The sequence below is a fragment of the Notechis scutatus genome, chromosome 4, assembly GCF_049901735.1.
Source record: "Notechis scutatus isolate UNSWTSFEM ecotype Mainland chromosome 4, rNotScu1.2, whole genome shotgun sequence".
Lineage (NCBI taxonomy): Eukaryota > Metazoa > Chordata > Lepidosauria > Squamata > Elapidae > Notechis > Notechis scutatus.
Genome location: NC_142012.1, coordinates 81,710,178 through 81,732,240, shown reverse-complemented (window position 1 = coordinate 81,732,240; position 22,063 = coordinate 81,710,178). Strand labels below are relative to the sequence as shown.

The following is a 22,063-nucleotide window of genomic DNA, read 5'->3' as shown; positions in this document are numbered from 1 at the left end:
ATTCTATGCCTCTGCTCATACAACCAAGGATTGCATTCGCTTTTTTAGCTACTGCCATGTAAGAGAAGACCCCTGATAGTAACCTTTTATCTTTTTGTTTTTAGGACAACGCTCCTCAACCGAGCCTGAGAATTGGGACTTTTGGATTTTAAAGCACATTCTACAAACAAACACTGGTATTTTTTTTTAAAAAAAGAGAATCCTGAAAGGTTTGGTTTGCGAAAAGGAGGCCTCGCTGGTTGGGGTCAGTTTTGTATATATCTATACGATACCTTTTTTGAACGACTGAAAATACAAAATTGGGCTCGATAATATCAACTTTAAGGCACTTAACGAAGGGGGTTTTTTTTGGTCTTTTTCTTTTCTTTTTTTAAACTCCAAATCAAGGGCAGGGCCCTGGTCTCAGAGATTAAATGGACTGTGGGGAAGGAGAATCCGTAGTGATGTCTTCTCAGAGGCCCGTCAAGATCTTTATTTTCATGCGTGATGATTTCTACCCAATACTGTACATGTACACTGTGCCAGGGAGTCAGTACCCTCTCATTCCTTGGGTCTCGCATGTGCCTGGCACTTCCTGGTGAAGAGCGGATGCATCGTGGCCTCGCATGTGCCTGGCACTTTCATGGTGAGGAGCATCTGAAAAACCAACTGACCCAAAGAGGCAACCGAGTTGATTCCAGGATTACCCCAGGTTGCTTAACTACGAAACTTAAGCACGGAGCCTTTCTCATATGACACACCCATTTTAAATGAACGGATATTCCGATACGCGTGCTTCTTCTCTACCACCACGTTTCTAGCTATACTTCATATTTTCTCCCCCTGGGTTGAATCTGGCAAAGGAGATATTTGCCTAGAGAAATTCAAAAAGGGTAAAAATTTGTTTGTTTCCAGGCTGCCCTGGATGAGTCATTGTTTTGCTGCAATAGATTTCATACTGCCGCTCTTGCAGAATTCATCCCGTTTTTTATTTTGTGTCCCGCTGTATTTATTAATTTTCCTCCAGTGATCTTTTTGGGGGGGGTGCTTTTCTTTTTTAACTAACACTACAGATGTGCAAATCCTTTGACAAATGTGCAAAGCTGCTTTCCCCCCCCTTCCCGCCCCACCCCAAATTGTTACATTGGCCATTCCCACCTCCACAAGAATTGTCATTGCTTAGGAATCTACCTGCATAGGTGCACACAGCTACGTAGATTTCCTCCCTCCCACACCACCATCCCCAATGAAGTGGAAAAGCATCATCTGGAAGCATACTCTGGTATGCTTTAAAGAAAGTGGTTTAAAGAAAATTCAGTATGGTGATCACAGACAAGTGATAGAAGCCATATGTGCATAACGCATAACAAAGGGCAGAGTTTCAATTGCTCCATCATGGATGCCATCTTGACTTGTCTTATCCTAGCTGTGGGGAAATTTGGACAAAGAGCTGGCTGCTTTAAAAGGCTTAGAGGTTCCAAAGCAGCTTCTTCAAAGGCTCTTCACAGCCTTACTTTAAACAGCCAACAAAATCAATTAATTTTTGCCCAGAATCTAACCCTAAAGACAAAAATATTGCGTTGGCGGCTTGTTCAAGGAACTGTGTAGAAAACAAAACCAATGTGGGAAAGTGTGGTACAAGAAGACTAAGCTAAATCTTTCTTCTCCCCAGACAACAGGGGTTTCCATTGACTTTGGTTTGCTAAGGCAAGGCGACTTAAGGAAGTAGGAACATTTCTCATCTCCTGCTCCTTTTACGGGGACCGCAGTCCCAAGAAAGTCTCTTTGAAGGACCAGAGGGGACCTTTATGAACATGTGGGTAGGCCATGATGGAGTGAGGGAAACTGCAAAACTTCTTTGAAAAAGAGGAAGATTGAAAAAAGAGAAAAGATCCAATTCTGAGAAAGCTCTGCTGGCAGAGCAAAAGTAGGGAGAAAGGAATTATTAATCTCTTCTTTCTCGAGATTAAAAAATACAGATCCCCCCCCCCCCTGCAAGCACTTGGTGGCATCTACACCCTCCTAGAGAAACTTTTTTTGCTACCTTGGATGGGAGTACAAAATCCTTGGACTGGAAGCTAGTTGGAGAGGTTCAAAAATGCCCGCAAAGGTGGCAGTCCACATTATTAATCACATCTATATTTTTAACAAGAAAATTGCTTGGATATGGCCATGAGTTGGGGTTGACCTTGATCAACTCTCAGCATACCTCTTTGGCTTGCAGACCCGGACTGCAAACCTGCAAAGGATTGTTAGCGGGTGGCCACGAGTTACCGCAACCCCTTTGCTACCCTCTGGTGGCCGACTCCATTTTTGCAGCTCAAATGTGACTGCCCCATAGATCGTAGAAGTGGGCGGAGCAGGGAATGCGAGTGATGTGCCTATAAAGCTTTTACCCCTACTTTGGAAAGGAAATCAAAGCAAACACACACAAACACACCTTGTAACTCCAGAAATGCTCTCTGAAGGACCAAAGATTGCAGCTTGAATTAGCTTGTTGTAGGAACACAAGCCAACTTTATTTTCACGGGGAGCATCCAAACACATCATCCTCAGCCTGATTTATCCCAGATTAAGCCTCCCTGTTGCATTTCCCCATTGCATTGTGGTATAAAGGGATTTTTAGCAACCAGAACACAGTATTGCGTCCTCATCTCCACCCAAGGATTCTGTCCGTCCTCTCTCTGGCCTTAATCATTGTAGCAGCCTAGCTGCCCCCTTTCACATCAGAAATTAGTGCCTTACAAGGTACTGGAATTGTTTTGCGTACCTTCTTTTACAATTCTGCATCAGAAACGAGTAAATTAAAACTAGGGATGTCTCGAAAAACCAGCTATTGCTTTGTAAATAACCTGGAGGATATATCAGATGAAATAAGAGTACCTTTCTCTGGATTAATAATGGTGCAGCAGAAATTATTTTTGTTACAAAAGACCATAGGAGAAATCACTCCAATTTTTGTTTTTGTTCCCACCTTAAGACAATTTTACCAATTTCAAAAACATTTTCATTTCCATCAGAATTTTGTTCATCGGGGATATGAAATTTGAAGGAATCATAATCTTGAGCAGCTGGCATTGGGGTGTTATTATAACCCGTTGCCCATAAATAAATCTTAAAAAATCTGTTTGGTGGATTTCCCTAAATCTACCATAAAAGCTCACAAGAGATGCTGGATTTTATAAAGAGCCCATTTTTTTTTTGGTCTGGAAAAACACACAATGGCAGCTTCTCTTTGTCTTGGCTTCCAGCTAGTGGATATACAGATAATTGTTAAATTATTTGAAGCCCATCCCCGGTTATACAAATAGAATTATCTATTTATATAACCAAGGATGGGCTTCAAATAATTTAACAACTGGTTCTCTGCCCGGTTGCTGGGTGGGTGTGACCATGGTGGGCATGGCCTAGTTGGCCCCCTGCACCACCCTGGGAGAAAAAAAATGGGCCACAGGGGGCATTTTCACCCTCCCTGGGCTCTGGAGGCCGGAAACGGGCCTGTTTCCAGCCTTCCGGAACTTCCATAAGGCCCGTTTTTCACCTCCCCTGGCTCTGGAGGCTTTCCTCGAGCCTCTGGGAAGCTGTTATCGCCTTCCCCGGGCTCCAGAGGCTCTCTGGAGGCCAGAAACATTTCTGACCTTCCAGGAGGCCCACTTTTCGCCCACCCCATGAGCCTCCACATGGACCTTGCACTTACCTGTGATCCAAAATGGGCTGCCTGGGGACTCCTGGAAAGAGTGGGGCAAGGTGGATGGGGCCAGCCAGGGGTGGGATTTGCTGGTTCACCAAACTGGCCATAAAATTAACAACCGGTTCGCCTGAACCTGTGCAAACCGGTAGCATCCCAGCCCTGTGTACAACCCAATACAGTTAACAGTAATTTAAAGCCATCACAAGAGCTTGGTAGATTGGGACAACTTTAAGAAGAAACTAAAAACATTATTGCCACCTTGCTAGCTGAATTCTTGGATCCTGTTATGGAATTGAGACCACATATTTTTTTTAAAGTTATCTGCCATGTTCTATTTCCATTAGAACCAAGTTTTACGTGTATGTGTGTGTATGTGTATGTGTATATATGTATATATATTTCGATGCCTCCTGTTAATTTATTCTGTTCTAAACATGTTTTCTGATCACCACGAATCTAATTTCTTACTTTCTGGGTTTTGCATTAATTTCAGTAGGGGAAAAAACATAGAAGTTGGACATTCACCCTGGGCAAATAAATGCTTTGAATGTCAGAAGGTGTGAATAGAGATGACCCTCAACTTACAATGATTCATTTAGTGTCCATTCAAATTTACAATGGCACTGGGAAAAGTGACATGACCGTTTTTCATACTTACGACCATTGCAGCGTCCTCACAGTCACGTGATCAAAACTCAGATGCCTGACAACTAACTCGTATTTATGATGTAAAATGGGACAAAACTCACTTATCAAATGTCTCACTTAGAAACAGAAAATTGTGGGCTCAATTGCAGTCATAAGTCAAGGACTACCTGTATTGCAGCTACTATAACCTTTTAAGGCAACCGTGTCCTTTCCTAGGAGAAAATGCGGCTGTGTTAAAAAGTTTGCAGAAACATGCTACGTTCTCACCTTTGGCTTCCAAATCCAATTAGTTAGAGGTCTATTGTCCATACATGCAAGCTAATTACTTGATTTTTCTAAGTTAAACTGTGATTGGCTACTTTGTAGTTCAGCTCTTGTCAGAGAAAAAAAAAAGCCACGACATCAAAATAAAAGGCTTAGAAAATTGAATAAAAGTTGAAAAGTCAGTTTGGCCAAGTCAGAGAAAGAGATGGAACAGTATCCCCATGACACAATGAACAAAAAATAAAACCATGAAGCTAGCCAGTTCTTTTTAGCATATATATTAATTCTAAAACATATGTCTACATCACAAGAATTCGATTAGTTCATTGTTACTCTCCAACTTTCTACTCATTAAAATTTAAATTAGGAGAAACCCGTTTCAATTTGTTCAGTCATGGTTTACCATTGTAACATTTATCAGTTCCAAATGGAGGGCCGTTAAAATGCTATGAAATTTGTGCATATGTACATGTTATATGCACAATAAATAAATATCATTCCATTCTTTTGATTAATACATTAGAACATCTATCTATCTGACTCAAAAAAAAAAGTATTTTGCCAAAAGCATTTTGCTACTTGCTTTCAGATTGTTCAGGATACAAGGAGAAAGCAACGAAAGGAAATAATAAAATTGATTTATACCGATCAAAACAAAAACACTATGAATTGATAAACAAGAACCCCATGAAGGCAGACGGAATTAATGGCTCGGTTTATTGGTTGAGCTGCTGCTATTCTTTCCCCTCCGATCCTGAAGTATTGATTTTTGATCCCGGAGGGAGAAAAATAAACATTTGTACTGTATTATTTCAGTGAGTTTCGTTTTAGATTTTTGCACTTGGAAAGATGTCCTAGTTAGCAACATTGTCAAATCCTATGAAAGGCATTGTATATTTGGCTTTGTGGATGCATTTGAAATTTACAACAGGATGTTTCAAATTTCATACATGAGAAACTCAGTTCTGGAACATGTGATGTGTAGGCATATTTAAGATGAAAAATAACAAAGCTTTGATATGAATGTGCCCTCCACTGGTTATCCGAGCTGGTTCCAGTATATACTTGGGGGGTGGGAAGCGTGATTCCCACACAAATTCTCAAATTCTACTCATTCCCCCCCACTTCTCCCTTAGCCTTTGGTTTGAATCATCCCTTCCAACATCTGTGTTTTGTTATTGGGAACTGAATTGCTACATATAAAAAGCTGTACCATAAAAAGCAGGATATTCCGTGTTTGACTTTGCTGTGCTTACGTTAATAAAATCAAAATGGCTTCAACCAGGCTTATGTGGATCTGTCGTATATAATAATCCTGGAGGAACAGTATGAAATCCCCTCCATAATTTGCACGTCCCCTTTTTAAAAGTCTATGGAGATTCACCATCATCCAGGTCAGGGGTGCCACAATGTGGTTGGATTCAGCCCACAGAGCTGGCCTGGAAAATGTAAGGGAGGAGCCCATGTGGCTTTGGTCTGGTCTACCCAATGTGAAGAGGAAAGATTGGGCCAGTGTGCATTGTGGTTAGTGGACTGCTGAAGAGAGCAAAGACTCAGATGAGGGGCCAGGACCATTAGGGAGTGAACTGCTGCCTTCAGAGATTGTGGGGGCTGGCAGCAGCGATGAGGAGGTTCCCGAGGAGCCTGTGCCAAGTGCACGTGCACGCAGGATTGCTCGCAGGAAAAAGCAGCTACAACAGCACGGGTGACTCGGGAGTAAAGCTGCAAGGTAATGGCCCCTCCTTCAAGAAGATAAAAGGCAGCTGTGCAGTGAATGTTCTTTGCAGGAAGCAAAGACATTTTGAAACTCAGCCTCGTGGACATTACAGTTGGTATTCGAAGACTTGTGTTGTAAACTATTACTTATCTGTTGTTTTTTGGCAGCCTTGCAAAAACTTGGCAAGGCTCTTTCTTGTCGGAGCTAATTAGTTGGAAGCAGACTTTTATATGTGAAAAAACAGGATTCATAGATGAAACATTAAAAGGTTGTGCTGTTGCCCTTGTCTTATGTTTGCTCTCTTGGAACCAGGTTTGGGTCAGAACAGTGTGTCTTCATCCTGGTCTACCCGATGAGAAGGGGCAACATGCCAGCAGTTTGGGGAATGGTGTCAAGCTGGCGACGCCCATGCAGTCGGCCACACCCAGCGACTGGCATCAAACTGGCCTCTCCCACCTGGCCCTCTGAGGTCAACCTCAGCTCTGATGTGGCCCTCAATGACACCCCAGAGTTTGACACCCCTGATCCAAGTCATGGTTGTCCCAAAGGTGGTTTTTTTAGGAGGCAACTGGACATTCTTGGGGTTTTTTTGGAAGATGTTTTGCTTCTCCTTCAAGAAGTTTCTTCAGTTCTGATTGAATAATGGGGAATGGAAGGATTGATATTCCTTGCAGACCACTGGTCATTTGCATCCTTTTAGAGAGTCCTTGAGGCCACTTGGAGGTTTGTCTGTGTCCTCAGGGTCCCCTGAGTGGTGCTAATGATTCCTGTAATCCACAATTTTTCTGGAAATCCATTCCTACTCCCACACAATTTGAAGGGTGTTCATCCCAAATGTTCATCCCTGGGGATAAAAAGCACCTTTGGGACAACTATGACCTGGATGACTGAGAATCTCTACAGACTGTTAGCTATGCAATTTAGGTACATATAATTGCAAAATACATTTTTAGAAAATGAACTAGAATTAAAATAAAGCAAGAAAGCAACATTTATCAGACAGTGGGTTCTTCAAATCATAAATATTTGCTTACTTTTTGTTGAGCAGGTTCTTCTGTTGCGAAACAAGCCGATTAACAGTTCTTCAAGTTGAATTGCAGGTTCTGCAATTAAACAACAACTCAGGAATTAAATTTGGGAGATGACCCAGTGCCTGATTCAGCCCACTTGGGAACTATGTAGAGAAGTGACAAGACAAGATTTCAACAACGATTAAATAGAAAAATTTGGAACGGTTCCTAAAGTAGTAAGGAACACAGGGTTGCAAAGCAGAAATTTAAAAAAGAACAAAGGCAAATTTCCAACTTCTCTTCTATAGTCTATGATATGCAATATTATTTCGTGGTATTATAGGAAAATGCCAGCAGTCTCCTAAAACATATAAAGAACAGTTGCTAGAATTAGGTACGTCTAGTTTAATAAGGGACGTAGTGGCTCAGTGCTAAGATGCTGAGCTTGTTGATGAGAAAGGTCAGCAGTTCAGAAGTTCGAATCCTCAGCGCTGCATAATGGCGTGTGCTCCCGTTACTTATCCCAGCTTCTGCTGACCTAGCAGTTCGAAAGCATGTAAAAAATGCAAGTAGAAAAATAGGGACCACTTTGGTGGGAAGCGAACAGCGTTCCTCTATGTGCCTTCAAAGGCGGTTTAGTCATGCCGGCCACATGACCATGGAGACGTCTTTGGACAGCTCTGGCTCTTCGGCTTTGTAACGGAGATGTGCAAGGCGAAGCTTTATCTTTAGATTAATAAAAATAAGGACTAGGGGAAACAGGATAGCAGTGTTCCAGTATCTCAGGGGCTGCCACAAAGAAGTGGGGTCAAATAATTCTCCAAAGCCCCTGAGGGCAGGACAAGAAGCAATGGATGGAAACTAAACAAGGAGAGAAGCAACCTAAAACCAAGGAGAAATTTCCTAACAGTTAGAACAATTAATCAGTGGAACAACTTGCCTCCAGGAGTTGTGAATGCTCCAACACTGGAAGTTTTTAAGAAGAGATTGGATAACCATTTGTCTGAAATGGTAGAGGGAGTTGGACTACAAGACCTCGAAGATTTACTTCCAACTCTGTTTATTTTATTCTACTCCAATTCTATTCCTATTCCCATTCCATTCGATTCTTATTCCATTCCATTCCATTCCTGAACTATCATAAACTGAATCTATAGTATCCCAATACGGAAGTATTTTATTAGATTTTTTTATCCTGAATTTATTATTTTAATAATGACCGAAGGTAGCATCTTTCCAAACATATTAAGAAGGCTGGTTGAGATCAGCTTTTCTTTTTTTCCGTTTTTCTGAGTTTTTCTTCTGCAATGTTGAACCTCTAGAAGGTTTGGGGAGGGGGTGAGAAAGTCACTGCGAACTATTGTAAAACAAGTGTGAAATTCCCATGTTTCATACTAGTTCTACTTCTAGATTTTTTTTAAAAAAGTTAAAGTCTCTTAAATTAACTCTTTTACCATTATTCCAAGACAGACAACCCTGGCCTAGATGTATGTTAAACTATTTCTTTCCATAAGAAATCTTAAGCTTTGTAAGAACATGCCACAGAAAAATTGGATCTATTATGTTAAATGTACATAATCCACATAAAATGCAAGACAAATACGCCACCTAGTGTGGACTGAAAAAAAAACACATTACTTAAGGTTTTTCCTGGGTTAAAAAAAGCTGCAATTGTTAACCTCAACTGCCACTGAATTCACTTTGTTTTTTTATTAGGCTTCCTTGCAAAGCAGAAAAAAAATGAGGTGGCTACATTAAGAGTCTCGTTAAAACTCCATTCCTTTCAATATTTGTTTCTCTTTAATCATCCATTAAAAATCTCTTGAACTGAACTTGATCTAATGACTTCAGAAGTTGTGGCTGCTCTATCACTGGAGGCTTTTAAGAAGAGACTGGACCACCATTTGTCTGAAATGGTATAGGGTCTCCTGCTTGAGCAGGGGGTTGGACTAGAAGACCTCCAAGGTCCCATCCAACTCTGTTATTCTGTTAATTCTATTACTTCATTGCACAGGAGTCTGGGGGTAGGGAATGGGGACAAAGGCCAAAAAAACAAAGTCTTTGACTTACAATCATTTGTTTAGGAACCAAAGTTACAATGGCACTGTAAAAAAAAAAGTGAGTTTTCTATTTCCCAGCCCCTTGTAACAATAACTCTTTTCCCTCCCATTTCAGAGACAGGAACAAGCTTACCTTGTGAACAAGCGGGACAGAACAAGCCCTAGAACTCCTGAAGGTCCTTCTACAAATGGAGGACAGCTGGTTTTTTGAGCTTTCCTGTCCAGCAGGACAACGTCCAGTGGTGTCCCAGTGGAGCTTGGCTTCTCCTTCCCCAGGAAAATCAAATATTTCCTTTTTTTTAGGAAGGGAGTTCAGGAAACAGAAAGATCCCACACCTGTAGCAGTTGCTTCCTAATTGAGATGATGACTCCCTATAGGACCTGCAAGATCCCTTCTAGCCCTGGGGTTTCTAGGAGTCTATGGTCTCCAGCTGTGGAAACTCTTTAGTTGCAGGTGCAACCAATCTGCAATTAGTAGTTTGCTGGGGAAGGATGTGGCTGCATGATTCTTATGGAGGAAACTAAGAATATTCTATTCTAGGAGTCTCCAACCTTGACAACTTTAAGACTTATGGACTTCAACTCTGGGAGCTCTATTCCTATTCCTATTCCTATTCCTATTCCTATTCCTATTCCTGCTCTGTTCTGCTCTGCTCCTTCTCTTCTCTTCTCCCCTCCCCTCCCCTCCCCTCCCCTACTCTACTCTACTCTACTCTACTCTACTCTACTCTACTCTTCCCTTCCCTTCCCTTCCCTTCCACTCCACTCCACTCCACTCCACTCTCCACTCCAGTCCATTCTAAAAGGTTCCCCTCGCACATGCGTGCTAGTCGTTTCTGGCTCTATGGGGTGGTGCTCATCTCCGTTTCAAAGCCAAAGAGCCAGTGCTATCCAAAAGTGTCCCCGTGGTCATGTGGCCGGCAGGACTAAACACCGAAGGTGCACAGAACACGGTTACCTTCCCACTAAAGGGGTCCCTATTTTTCTACTTGCAATTTTGTACATGCTTTCGAACTGCAAGGTTGGCAGAAGCTGGGACAAGGAATGGAAGCTCACTCCGTTACGCGGTGCTAGGGATTCGAACTGCCGAACTGCCGACCTTTCTGATCGACAAGCTCAGTGTCTTGGCCACTGAGCCACCGTGACCATTCTATTCTTAGAATATCAAAATACCTTACCTTGCACACCAGTTTTTAACGTGTGATGTTATCCTTTCAGTCGTGTCTGACTCTTGATGAATCTATGGGCCAGGTCTCCCCACGTCTTCCAATCTTGCACTAATCCTTTGAGTTGTTCTACCTTTCATTGGTACAGGTTGCCCTCAACTTACGATTCATTTAGTGACCATCCAAAGTCATAACAGCACTGAAAAAAGTGACCTAGGAATGTTTTTCACACTGACCACCATTGCGGCATCCCCCACAGTTACATGATCCAAATTCGGACACTTTGGCAACCGACTTGTATTTATGACCGTCGCTGTGTCCCAGGGTCACAGAGATCCCATTTTGTGACCTTCTGACCAGCAAAGTCAATGGGGGGGAAACCAGATTCACTTAATGACCATGTTCCTAACTTTGTAACAGCAGGGATCCGCTTAACAACAGTGGCAAGGAAGGTTTTAAAATGGAGAAAAGATCATGTTACAAGTGTCTCACATAGCGAGGGAGATTCTGACTCGGTTGTGGTCATAAGTCGAGGACTAGCTGTATTGTAATGACATGCTATTTTCTGTGGCAGCAAGACAAAGTTTCCCTTAGTGTACTTTTCGATTTGTTCTCTCAATAACCCCAGGACATCCCGAGACATCCCTTTATTGTCAGCTTAACAATTGTCATGCCCCTATCGAACACTGAATCTGAGATGGAAGATGAACAGCTGTCAGAGAGTGGGAGAGTGGCTCCATTGGCTGTGGAGGAAACTGGGGAAGAGCAAAGTCTGGCTGGGCAGAGCAGGGAAGAGGTAGAACAAGGGAGAGGGGGTTCAGAGGAAGACCAAGGCCCACCCCCTCCTCATCCTAGGGCGCGCAGGGAGGAATGGAGAAGGGAGCAAGGTGTGTTGCATGGCTTACGGGGGAGGAAAGGGCCCTGATTTCCTTCACAAGGCACACCTAGGGAGGGAGTTTAAAGGAGAGGCAGTTGGGAGGAGCATTTGTCGGGAACAAATGCTGAATTCATCTAGTGTTGTGAGTTGTGGCCTGCATTCACGGCATTCCTCCTGACTGTTTGAATTCTTGCCATGCTTCTGTGTGCTTATCTTGCTTTGCTGGAATTATTACCATGATTCTTCGCTTCTTGGACTCACTATCTTGCCCTGCTGGAGTGATTGATTGCAGTCATTCTGCTTATAGCATTTAGACGGAAATATCTGCAACCAGAGGCTGTTGCAGGTTCATGGGAGAGCTTTTCTCCAAGCTGGAGAGTGAATGGGACATTGGGGGCAAAGTTGGAGCAAATAAAGGGACTCATACCTGTCTCTGGCTGTGTTGCCTTCGTGCCATGCCCCGGGTCATCACACCAATTTGTTAGGAAGGCTCACAACAGCCCATTCTTCAAACTGGCCTCACAAACTCCTCACAATTTGGGTTTCTTTGAAGTAGCTGATCCTCTTTTCCCTATTCTCTTCCCCCCGGGCTGAGCTCCAAGGAAGAACCCAGTCAAATATTAATAGAGAGGAATATTTACAAATATGTCTAGAAAATATTGGAAATGTAATCAAAAGGCTGGCACATTTTATCATATGTGGTGGACTTGTGCTAAAACAAAGAAAAAATTGGGGCAAAAATACAAAGATGGTTAGAAAAGATAATAAGAAAACATGTAGATTTTAAACCTGAACTGTTTTTATTGGGGATGATATCAATAAATTGGATAAGAGATGTATTTAGTATTGCATGTTTTAACAGCAGCGAGGATGATCTTCGTACAATATTGGAAAGATTGAAGAAACCCCTCAAGATGAAGAGATAATTAAGAAGATATTAGACTGTGCAGAAATGGACAGACTTACAATGAAAATCAAACAGAAAGAAGGCACGGAATGTTATCAAACTTGGAATTTATTTTACCAGTGGTTGGAAAAAAGGGGTGGAGAGTAAGAATTGGCATTTGTATTGTTAAGCAAATTAAATACTCAGACAACACGGTGTTTATTAACCACTAAGGAATGTAATTAATAGAAAATTAATAAAATTTATTTTTTTTAAAAAAAAAACATTCCTTTACTATGAGCTTACAATCAACCCATTTGTTCAGAAGGCTCACAACAGCCCATTCTCCATACTGGCCTCACAAACTCCTCACAATTTGGAGTTCTTTGGTGTAGCTGCTTCTCTTTCCCCCTATTCTCTCCCCCGCTGCCCCCGGGCTGAGTTCCAAGGAAGAAACCAGTCAAATATTAAAAGAGAGGAATATTGAATTTATTTATAAAGACATGACAACAACAAGCCCCGTGACATTCTCTCCAAGTCAGATAAATAATATGCGTTCTCCACAATGTTATAGAAAAAGCAAACTATGTGTTAAAAAGGGATGAGCCCGGATAGTGTACGGCGATTCAGACCGAGAAAATATCCCAACCCTGTCTTCTTTTCGTTATCCAGGAATTTGTTCGGAGAATTCTGGGCCTCTCTTTGACAAATCCTATTTGAAATGGATAAATTTAAAAAAAAAGAGAGAGAGAGAGAGAGCATAATTCCACTTTTCTGCCACTAGTGTTCATTCCAATTCATCCTGAATAGACAGACTTGTGCGCCCAAAGCTAAGAAATATAAAAAAGAGATAGTTAGCAAGTTGTCTTCTTTCTAACCTTCAGGGTAATTTTCTGATGCTCTCCGCCTCGGTCCAGCGACAGAAACGCTGCGACTTTCCTCTGAAGAGCCAAGAGGATCTGGATTGAACTATTTAAACCCTTGCTTGTTCTAGGTCACCAAACATTCAGAAGAAAAAGAAAAAATTGGCCAGGAGCTAGGATAAGCAAACAGTATATAAAGCTCAACTCATGTACAATCCGCTCAAGTACCGCACGGCGACTGTATCATAAACTCTTCGATGGTCTTTTATTTTTTATTTTTAGAAACTCGACATCTAGATTTATTATTATTATTTTTTTGCAAGTGGATGGATGTTCCTGATAAGGCAAACTGAGCGGTTCCAGCTGCAATGATATGTCAGTCGGTACAATCACACCCCCTTCTGCCTCTTCCCATCGAACGGCCCATCGAAGGGCGAACGTACCGTGTCTGTTCTAAAAAAAGAAGAAGGAAAGGAAGAATGCAGAACAAGTGCGGGAAACGGGAGAGGGCGATCCATACCTTCGCGGAATGCAGGTCAGAGAACCCAAGCTATGAAAAGTGGAAAATGCAACAGGTGCGCTGTCTTCTTCTTCTTCCCAGCCCAGCTCGGCCCACCCCACGCGCAACGTCCGACTTGTCGAAAGTGAAGGGAAAGACTTCCATTGGGTGAACGCTCCTCTGGCGAGGTTCTTGGTGATACCTGGCCGCAGAAAGAAATCTTTCGACTCAGAGAGAGAAAGAGAGAGAGAGGGAGGAGAGGCACTGTATGTTTGTAAGCTGAGTTAATTAAGGCTCTTCCAAACCAAACTTGGTTCGTAGCAGTGAAGGAGTCTGAAGGTTGCCCCGAAGATCGTTCTAGCCAATGGCTTCGCTGTTAGTCTTATAGGCTTGCTTGCGCAGATGGGTCTCGATCTCTTCCCGGAATACAAGCATGCCCAGGTGCGAGTGAGACGCCTCATTCATGGCTTTCGACTGGATGCACATGCGGTACTGCTCGGGAGTCAATTCGTCGGCACAGTGCTTCTCATGCCAGAGGTGGAAAAGGCCCGGCACCGGGGTTCTAACCACCATCAGGTTGCTGTGCAGGTACTTCCGGTAGAGGTGAACGTCTTCTCCGCCCCACCCTTTGACTTCCAGATCAAAACCTCCTGTGGGAAACCAGAGAGAAGTCATGTCAGATCCCTAGAACGATACTGTCATTCAACTGGGGGAAGAGGGGGGAAACCAAGAATACATTTCTTTATTACTACTTTTGACAACTGCTGTTTTATAACCTTTATCCTGGAACCTAAGTGTCCTGAGATTTTCTCACCTTTGGGGGAATAGCAACAGCACTAGCACTTAGATTTACTATACCACTTTATAGTGCTCTACAGCCCTCTCTAAGTGGAATGTACAAGGGGGGGAGGGCCATGTGGGTTGTTTCACTCTGAAAGCAGGTGGAGGATGACACTGGGAACGCTTGCTTATCTGGTTCTCATGACAGCCGTTACAATAACATCTCCACACCCGTGGATTGTCTGAATCCACATTGGACAGAAGGGAGGGGGGGCTCTAATGCCTTACTTCTAACTGTATTGCCTGAGGGAATTCAGAGTCTGCTTTGCTTTTGTTCTGCTACCACTTCTACTCAATAAAAGGTTCCTTTGGAAATACTACGTTTTCAAGAGTTTTTACTTTCTTGAGTAGGTAACAGCATCAGTGCTAGAATGGTGTGGGATGGTGGGGGTTGGAGGGGAAGGAGGAGGAGGAGGGCTGTGAGGTCCTTGGTACTCTCTGAGTTTGGTTGGTTTCTTGCAGACGTTTCATTACCAAATTAGGTAACATCATCAGTGCTAGAAGGGAGTGGAGTGGTAGTAGTGGAGGTGGAGGTGGTGGAGGAGGAATTGGAAGAGGACTGTGAGGTCCTTGGTGCTCTCTGAGCTTGGTTGTTTTCTTGCAGATGTTTCATTACCAAACCAAGTAACATTACCTGTGCTACCAACCTGCTACCAGGTAGTTAGCATTAATGATGTTACCTAGTTTGGTAATGAAATGGCTTCAAGAAAACAACCAAGTTCAGAGACCACCAAGGACCCCTTCAATTGTTTATTAAAGCGGGGGGGTAGACAAATATTGAGAACCTTCTTGTGAAGGGATAGGATGCGATGGTTACAATTCTATGGATTAAGAATGTTTAAATACATTATACGCTAATTTAGAGCAGATATGTAAGAAAGGCAATTATTCCCATGATGGAAACAAGATGTTGAAATTTCGTTTCTGTTTACTTGCCATTAATAAATTAATAAATCCTGCACTCAAGAAGGTGGGAAAAAATCTGTATTATGTCATTCTGAAAGCGCAAACTTGGCTCGAGATTCATGATCTAATTGGGGTAACTGCCGGAATCCTGACAGGGTAACATTACAGTTTTCACTTAGGACATTTACCTAGCGAATGAAGCGGTTTCCAATTTCACCTATTTTGCTGCAATGTATTACAATTTACATGGAGGCATAATTTTGATCATCTCTCTTGCTGAAAACATTCTGTAGAGCCACATGGTGGCACCAACGTACCAAATGAAAAAAAAATATGTTTCGATTACTCATGTTAGTTTCCCCTTTTTAAAAAAAAAAAAAAAAGTTATTTGAATGGGAATAAACTTTTCACAAAAGTCTAAGATCAGAATGTTGCAATTCTCCTGGCAAGAATTAATTAACTTACACTCGATAAATAACTAATTGAAAGCTCGTGCTCACCCACCCACCCTTTAGATTCAGCCACCCACCCTTTAGATCAAGCAATGCAAGAGTTGTAAGCCGTGTAGTTCAGCAGAAAATCCAGCCTTAATAAGCCTTAATAGATTCAGGCTGTACCAGATGCCTAATCAATCTGACCGTGGTCCTAAAACTGGGGATTACAAAACAGTGATAAATAAAAGAGAAAGCTTTTGGGCACCCTCTCAACCAAAATCAGAAGCAAGGTGTTTATACATCTTACCAATGGCCAAGAAATCCGTTCGATACTGGCACATCATCCCAAAGCCAAAATCTCTCCAGAACCCAGAATCCTTTTTGTGGACCTATGACATAAACAGACGCAGAGTTTTAGTTTCTTCAGGACAGAGCGGAACAACAAGACCTGAAATGAATCCGCATTGCCTGATTGTGAGAAAAGGAAGAGGGGACATAGACTTTAACCATCCATGGAAGGGAAAATGGTGCTTGGAAGTAGATTATTCCATCAAGTCCCAAAGGTGCTTTTTTTTCAAGAGGCAACAGGACTTTGTTCTTCCTTGAAGACGTTTCACTTCTCATCCGGGAAGCTTCCTCAGTTCTGAACTGAAGAGCTGAAGAAGCTTCTTGGATGAGAAGCGAAACATCTTCAAGGTAAAACAAAGGAAGTCCACTTGAATAAGCACCTTTGGGACAACCATGACCTGGAGGGCTGAGATTCTCCACAGACATTATTGGGCTTTGGGAAGAGATCCTAAAGGTTCAACAGGATACCACCTTAATGAACTCACTAAGAAAAGGACTGAGAGGTCCCATCACGGCTTCCAAGATTCTCTCCTTGATCTCTAATTCTGCTCCTTATTGAAATCTGTCTGTAGGCGAACTGCAGACAGAGGTCGGGGTGGAGCTAAATGCACTATTAGTTTAGTGTCCTTGCATTGACACAAGAGGTCCAAATCCAGATACACCCACACCCCTTGAATTCCACTGACCTTTCTCCAGCACCGATTTAGTGCTGACCATGAGTGGATCAGATTCTTGTGAATAGGTTTGAATAAATCTTCTATACTGTACCTTAAAAGATTAAATCACGGCAACTGGACCAATGTTTATTAAAACGTAGACATTTCGTTACTCATCCGAGTAACTTCTTCAGTCAACATGAAAATTTTGGGATAGGCAGAGTGTCATTGGAATGAACTAACTCTTGCCCTACAGGCTGCAGGGGGTTTCTCCCCAAAATGAATTTACATTTCATTTATAGGTTGCTTTTCATTTTGGGGAGAAATTCCCCACAGTCTGTATACCATCTCTTTCTTTCTCTCTTTTTCTTTCTCTTTCTCTCTCTCTCTGTACATATGCACATATATATGTCTAGTGCCTCTCTCTCTCCCCCTCCCTCCCTGCCTCTATCATCTATCTCTATCATCTCTTTTCTCTCTCATCTATTTATCATGTCTCTATTTATCTATCATCTATTTCTATCTATCTATCTCTCTCTCTATCATGCATGTATGTAAGTATACTATGTATATCTATCTATATCCCATCTATGCATGTATCTATACTCTATCTATCTATCTATCTATCTATCTATCTATCTATCTATCTATCTATCTATCTATCTATCTATCATCTATCTATCTATCTATCTATCTATCTATCTATCTATCTATCTATCTATCTATCTAATCTTGTATTTATCAATATATTTTTATGTTGCCCATCTCCACTAGAAGGTGACTAAAATAAATACTAATGAAACTGACTCCAAACACATAATTTTTCCAAAAATGCGCTGAGTCCAAGAAAACTAAAACAAATGGAAACTTGCTAAATGTGAATCTGATAACCTAAGAACAAGTTTCAGCAAAGGTTTCTCTCTTTTGTTCATGCCACTTGTTCTTCCGTTTGTGTTATTTGGAGAAAATTCAGTGAAGCCCAGGACAGATCCATTCGCAACGAGCAAAACTTCATTTTTAATGATGTTCCAGGAAATGATGCACTGCACGGTGTTGTTACTTATGGAGAGTAACGTTTTTAAAGCTTCTCTTACCAATTGCTGTTCCACTGGAGGTGGCCCGTCTTGATTAGCATAGACAATGGCAGGATTATAAAGGCTGAAAACCACCGGATAAAAAACCTTCTTGCCTGAAAAAAAGGGGAAAGATTTGTTACTCTGTGTGAACGACTAAGGAAGAAAAGGCAGACATGTCTCTCATTTTTTTTAAAAAAAAATTAACCGTTAAACCATTTCCCAAATAGAAGAAGAATCTGTAACAAGCTTAAAGGGGATCCTGCAGAAAGATCCTGTTAATAGTCCCATGTATTCTTTAGATATTGGAGAACGTCATCAGTTTGGGGATGAAACCGTCCCGATGTTCTAAAGATGTCCTTCAAAGAGTTTGTATATGAAGAGGTTTGCAGGCCGTAGTATTTAAAGGGGTTCAAAAACCTGATGCTATCACATATGAAGAAGGGACGCGGTGGCGCGGTGGCTAAGTGGCTGAGCTTCTCGATTAGAAAGGTCGGCGGTTCGAATCCCTAGCGCCGCGTAACGGAGTAAGCTCCCATTACTTGTTCCAGCTTCTGCCAACCTAGCAGTTTGAAAGCACATTAAAAAATGCAAGTAGAAAAATAGGGATCCCTTTGGTGGGAAGGGAACAGCGTTCCGTGCGCCTTTGGCGTTTAGTCATGCCGGCCACATGACCACGGAGACGTCATTGGACAGTGGTGGCTCTTCTTTGGCTTTGTAACGGAGATGAGCGCTGCCCCCTAGAGCTGGAAACGACTAGCATGTATGTGCCAGGGGAACCTTTACCTTATCACACATGATATCTATCTGAAAGGTCCCTCTGAAGGGTACAATTTTGCCACTGTAACATGGAAGGAGAAGGTCCCTACAGATTTTACTCCACAAGTGATTGTCAATTATAGGGAGCAGTGCTCATGTGTTCTGACCCAGACTTCGCAGAAACAAGAAACAGACTTCTTGCAAAGAAAAAAAAAACACCTCTTTCTTTACACCTTGGGAATTAACTGCCTTCACCAACAGAAAGTCCAGGCAAGAGTCCTGCGAGCAGTTAAATGAAACAATAGTCCTTATCAGCTCATTATGATAAACGCAAGGTTGTGAGCTCCCAGCTGGGAGGCTGCAAATTACGTCAGTTCAACCAGAGAAATAGACAAACCTCAGTTCCGGCAAGGCAGTCTTTGTTGCACAAAACACACAAGGAGCAAACTTTCCAGAAATGAAAACTGTTCCCTGTGACAACCAAACCACTCCCCTTTCCTACTATTTATTCCCTAGCCAGGGAGGGACCATTCAGCGTCAACATTAACTTTTGCTTCCTGAGCCAGCTCATTGTCCTCCGTTGCTCACTTCTCCTATCTACTGTGCACATATGCACATCTGAAACAGGCCCCAGCTGTTCCTCCTCCTCACTCATCTCTGACTCCAAAGGCAGCTGCCTCTCTGTCTGGGAAATGCCAGACGGCCCTGGCTCTACCTCTGTGTCCAACGTTGAGCATCTATCAGAGCCTTCCCCAGGCTCCAGAACTGGCTCAAGTTTACCTCCTCATTGCCCAAGTCTGCTGCCAGCTCCACTGGCAGCTGGTGGGCCACAACCTCATGTCTATTTCAAAGGCCATTGAGCCAGCACTGTTCAAAGAGTTTTCTGTGGTCCTATGGCCAGCATGAAGTCACAGAATGCTCTTTCCTCCTGACCAAAGTGGTACCTATTTATCTACCTGCATTTGCATGTTTCCAAAAGGCTAGATAGACAGGAGTGAGGGGGGAGATGGGAGCTCATCCCCTTGCGCGATGTTCAGCTCTCAAACATGGGCTGTTGGCTTTCCAACTGACAACCCCAAGGTCTTTAACCAATGAGCCATCACCCTGCCCTAAAACATGACGTGCAATATAAATCTAACAGAGACAATTGAGAGTACAATATAAATCTTAAGACTGAAGGCATCCAGCCTGAAATACAGAACACAGAATAACAGAGTTGGCTCCGGAGCATTTTGAAGGTCTCCCCGCCTTTCGACCCCCCCCTGGCGCACGGGTGTTTCAAAGATGGACGGGGCCACAACCCCCGAAGTAAGGTTGGGGTCGTTCTAGTCAACCCTCTGCTCAAGCAGGAGACCCATGCCACTCTTGATAAATGGCTGTCCAATCTCTTCTGAGAAATCTCCAGTAATGGGACACCCACAACTTCTGAAGGCAAGCTATTCCCTTGATTGCTCTCACCACTAGGAAGTTGTTTTGACCAAACCGGGTTCCCAAAGAGCAAACACAGACAAAGGCAGCAGCCCCCACCTTTTATGATTTAATAACGAATTCTGTTCTGAAGGCTGCTTTCCACTAATTAGCTCTGACCAGAAAGAGCCTTGCCAAGTTGTTTGTCAAGGCTGCCAAAAACCCGGAGATAAGAACTCATTTACAAGATTCGCCAAACACGAACTAAGATGTCCATCAGTTGAATTTCAGAGCTTCTTTGCCTTCTGCAAAGAACGCTTTTCCAAACCTGACTTTTATCCTCTTGAGGGAGGGGCCATTACCATGCAGTCTTACTCCTGAGTCGCCTGTGCTGCTGTAATCGTTCTTTCCTCCGAGTAATCCTTCGTGCATGTGCACTTGGCACAGGCTCCTCAGGAACCTCCTCGTCACTGCTACCAGCCCCCACAATCTCTGAAGGCAGCAGTCCACTCCCTGATGGTCCTGGCCTCTCGTCAGAGTCATTGCTCTCCTCAGCCATCTGCACCTGCTGCCAGCTAACCACAACAGAAATTTCTTCTTATTTCTAGGTTGCTTCTCTCCTTGATTAGTTTCCTTCCATTGTTTCTTGTCTTGCCTTCTAGTGTTTTGGAAAATAAGTTGATTCCCCCTGCCCTTCTCTATGGCAGACCCTCAAATAATGGAACATTGCAATGACCTCTAGTCTTTCTCTTCATTAGACTAGGCATACATATCTAGTTATACTATATAGTGTATGTGCTTGAGTGTGTGTTTTTCTCTGTGTATTTGTATGCACACACACACACACACACACATACACACCAGACATAGCTGACTTGTTTTCATGGAACATAGCTTCCATGAAAGCTATGTCCTGGCTCAGTTGTGAAGCTCAGTGTGGTCACTGTTCCATAATATACAATTTAGGAATAATGAGATAAATATAGTAATACTCTGCTCCACACAATATGGTGGAACTGTGAGAAAGCTGAGATAGAAACATTAGACCCCATTTTCCTTCCAAAAGGATATGCATAACACCATAATTACCCCTTACTATAAACATCTCCAGGTGTTCCACACAATTTTATACAAACAACTTACTTGCAGGAGTGCAAATTTACAAGGCAGTCGGCCAAATTCTCTTTGGCAGCTTGTGATATCCCAAAGAGGAACATAAAGGATAGGAAGGTAGAAACAGAGGCAGAGTTTCCTATTGTAATTTATACAACATATTTTTTTTAAAAAAAATAATAATCTTATAATTGTTTTTTGTTTATGATCATCTTAACAAAAAGCCATCAATGGTGTGTGATGGAGTCTACTCATGCCATGTTCAGGAGAGAAAATGAGGAGAAGAAAACTCTCTCTATAAATATAATAAATGAAATGGAAGCAACCACTGTCTTACACAAACCCCCAAGTAATTTTCCAGATGTCTAGCAAAGGATTGATTCAGTGGTTTATGGAACATCAGCTGTTCACAAGGAAAATATATGACCCTATCAGGACTGAAGAAACCATGAGAAATGAAATGCCTCAGGAAAATTTACAATCCAAGAGAATATCCAAAGAAGTCTTTTGCAATGTAAAGCTTCTTCATGCTGGGAAAAAGGAAATGAGGGAAGCGGGGAGGGGGAAATAAAGATGGGGATAACGTTGCAATCAGTGGGGCTGAAATGTCCACTTTTTTTGGAAGCATCAGCTACAAAAGTAGGCCAGTTCCTTGGGTTCACAGGTACATTCTGAGAAGACGTGACGGCTGCTTCATCCAATTTACTTACTAATGTGATTTTCCACACCACCCAATGAGCAATTGCAACTCTGGGCAGCTAACATAGGATTAAAAGGGCAAAATAAGAAGACTGGGAAATAGAGTAGAGTAGGGTAGGGTAGGGTAGGGTAGGGTAGGGTAGGGTAGGGTAGGGTAGAATAGAATAG

The 22,063-nt window shown here is 42.5% G+C and overlaps 2 protein-coding genes across 2 annotated transcripts in view; one reads left to right on the top strand and one right to left on the bottom strand.

Annotated features, from left to right (window-relative positions):
* RASGEF1A (RasGEF domain family member 1A) overlaps positions 1 to 951 on the top strand; it is a 57,662-nt gene extending 56,711 nt beyond the window's left edge. The window contains exon 13 of the mRNA XM_026678388.2: positions 105 to 951. Within this exon, the coding sequence (XP_026534173.1) occupies positions 105 to 129 (25 nt within the window). The 3' untranslated portion in view covers positions 130 to 951. The remainder of the gene's footprint in view (positions 1 to 104) is intronic.
* Positions 952 to 12,765: 11,814 nt separating this feature from the next.
* Positions 12,766 to 22,063, bottom strand: part of CSGALNACT2 (chondroitin sulfate N-acetylgalactosaminyltransferase 2) — a 49,359-nt gene continuing 40,061 nt past the window's right edge. The window contains exons 6-8 of the mRNA XM_026678387.2: positions 17,939 to 18,033; positions 16,148 to 16,229; positions 12,766 to 14,310 (exon numbers count right to left, since the gene is read on the bottom strand). Of these exons, the coding sequence (XP_026534172.1) occupies positions 14,018 to 14,310; positions 16,148 to 16,229; positions 17,939 to 18,033 (470 nt within the window). The 3' untranslated portion in view covers positions 12,766 to 14,017. The remainder of the gene's footprint in view (positions 14,311 to 16,147; positions 16,230 to 17,938; positions 18,034 to 22,063) is intronic.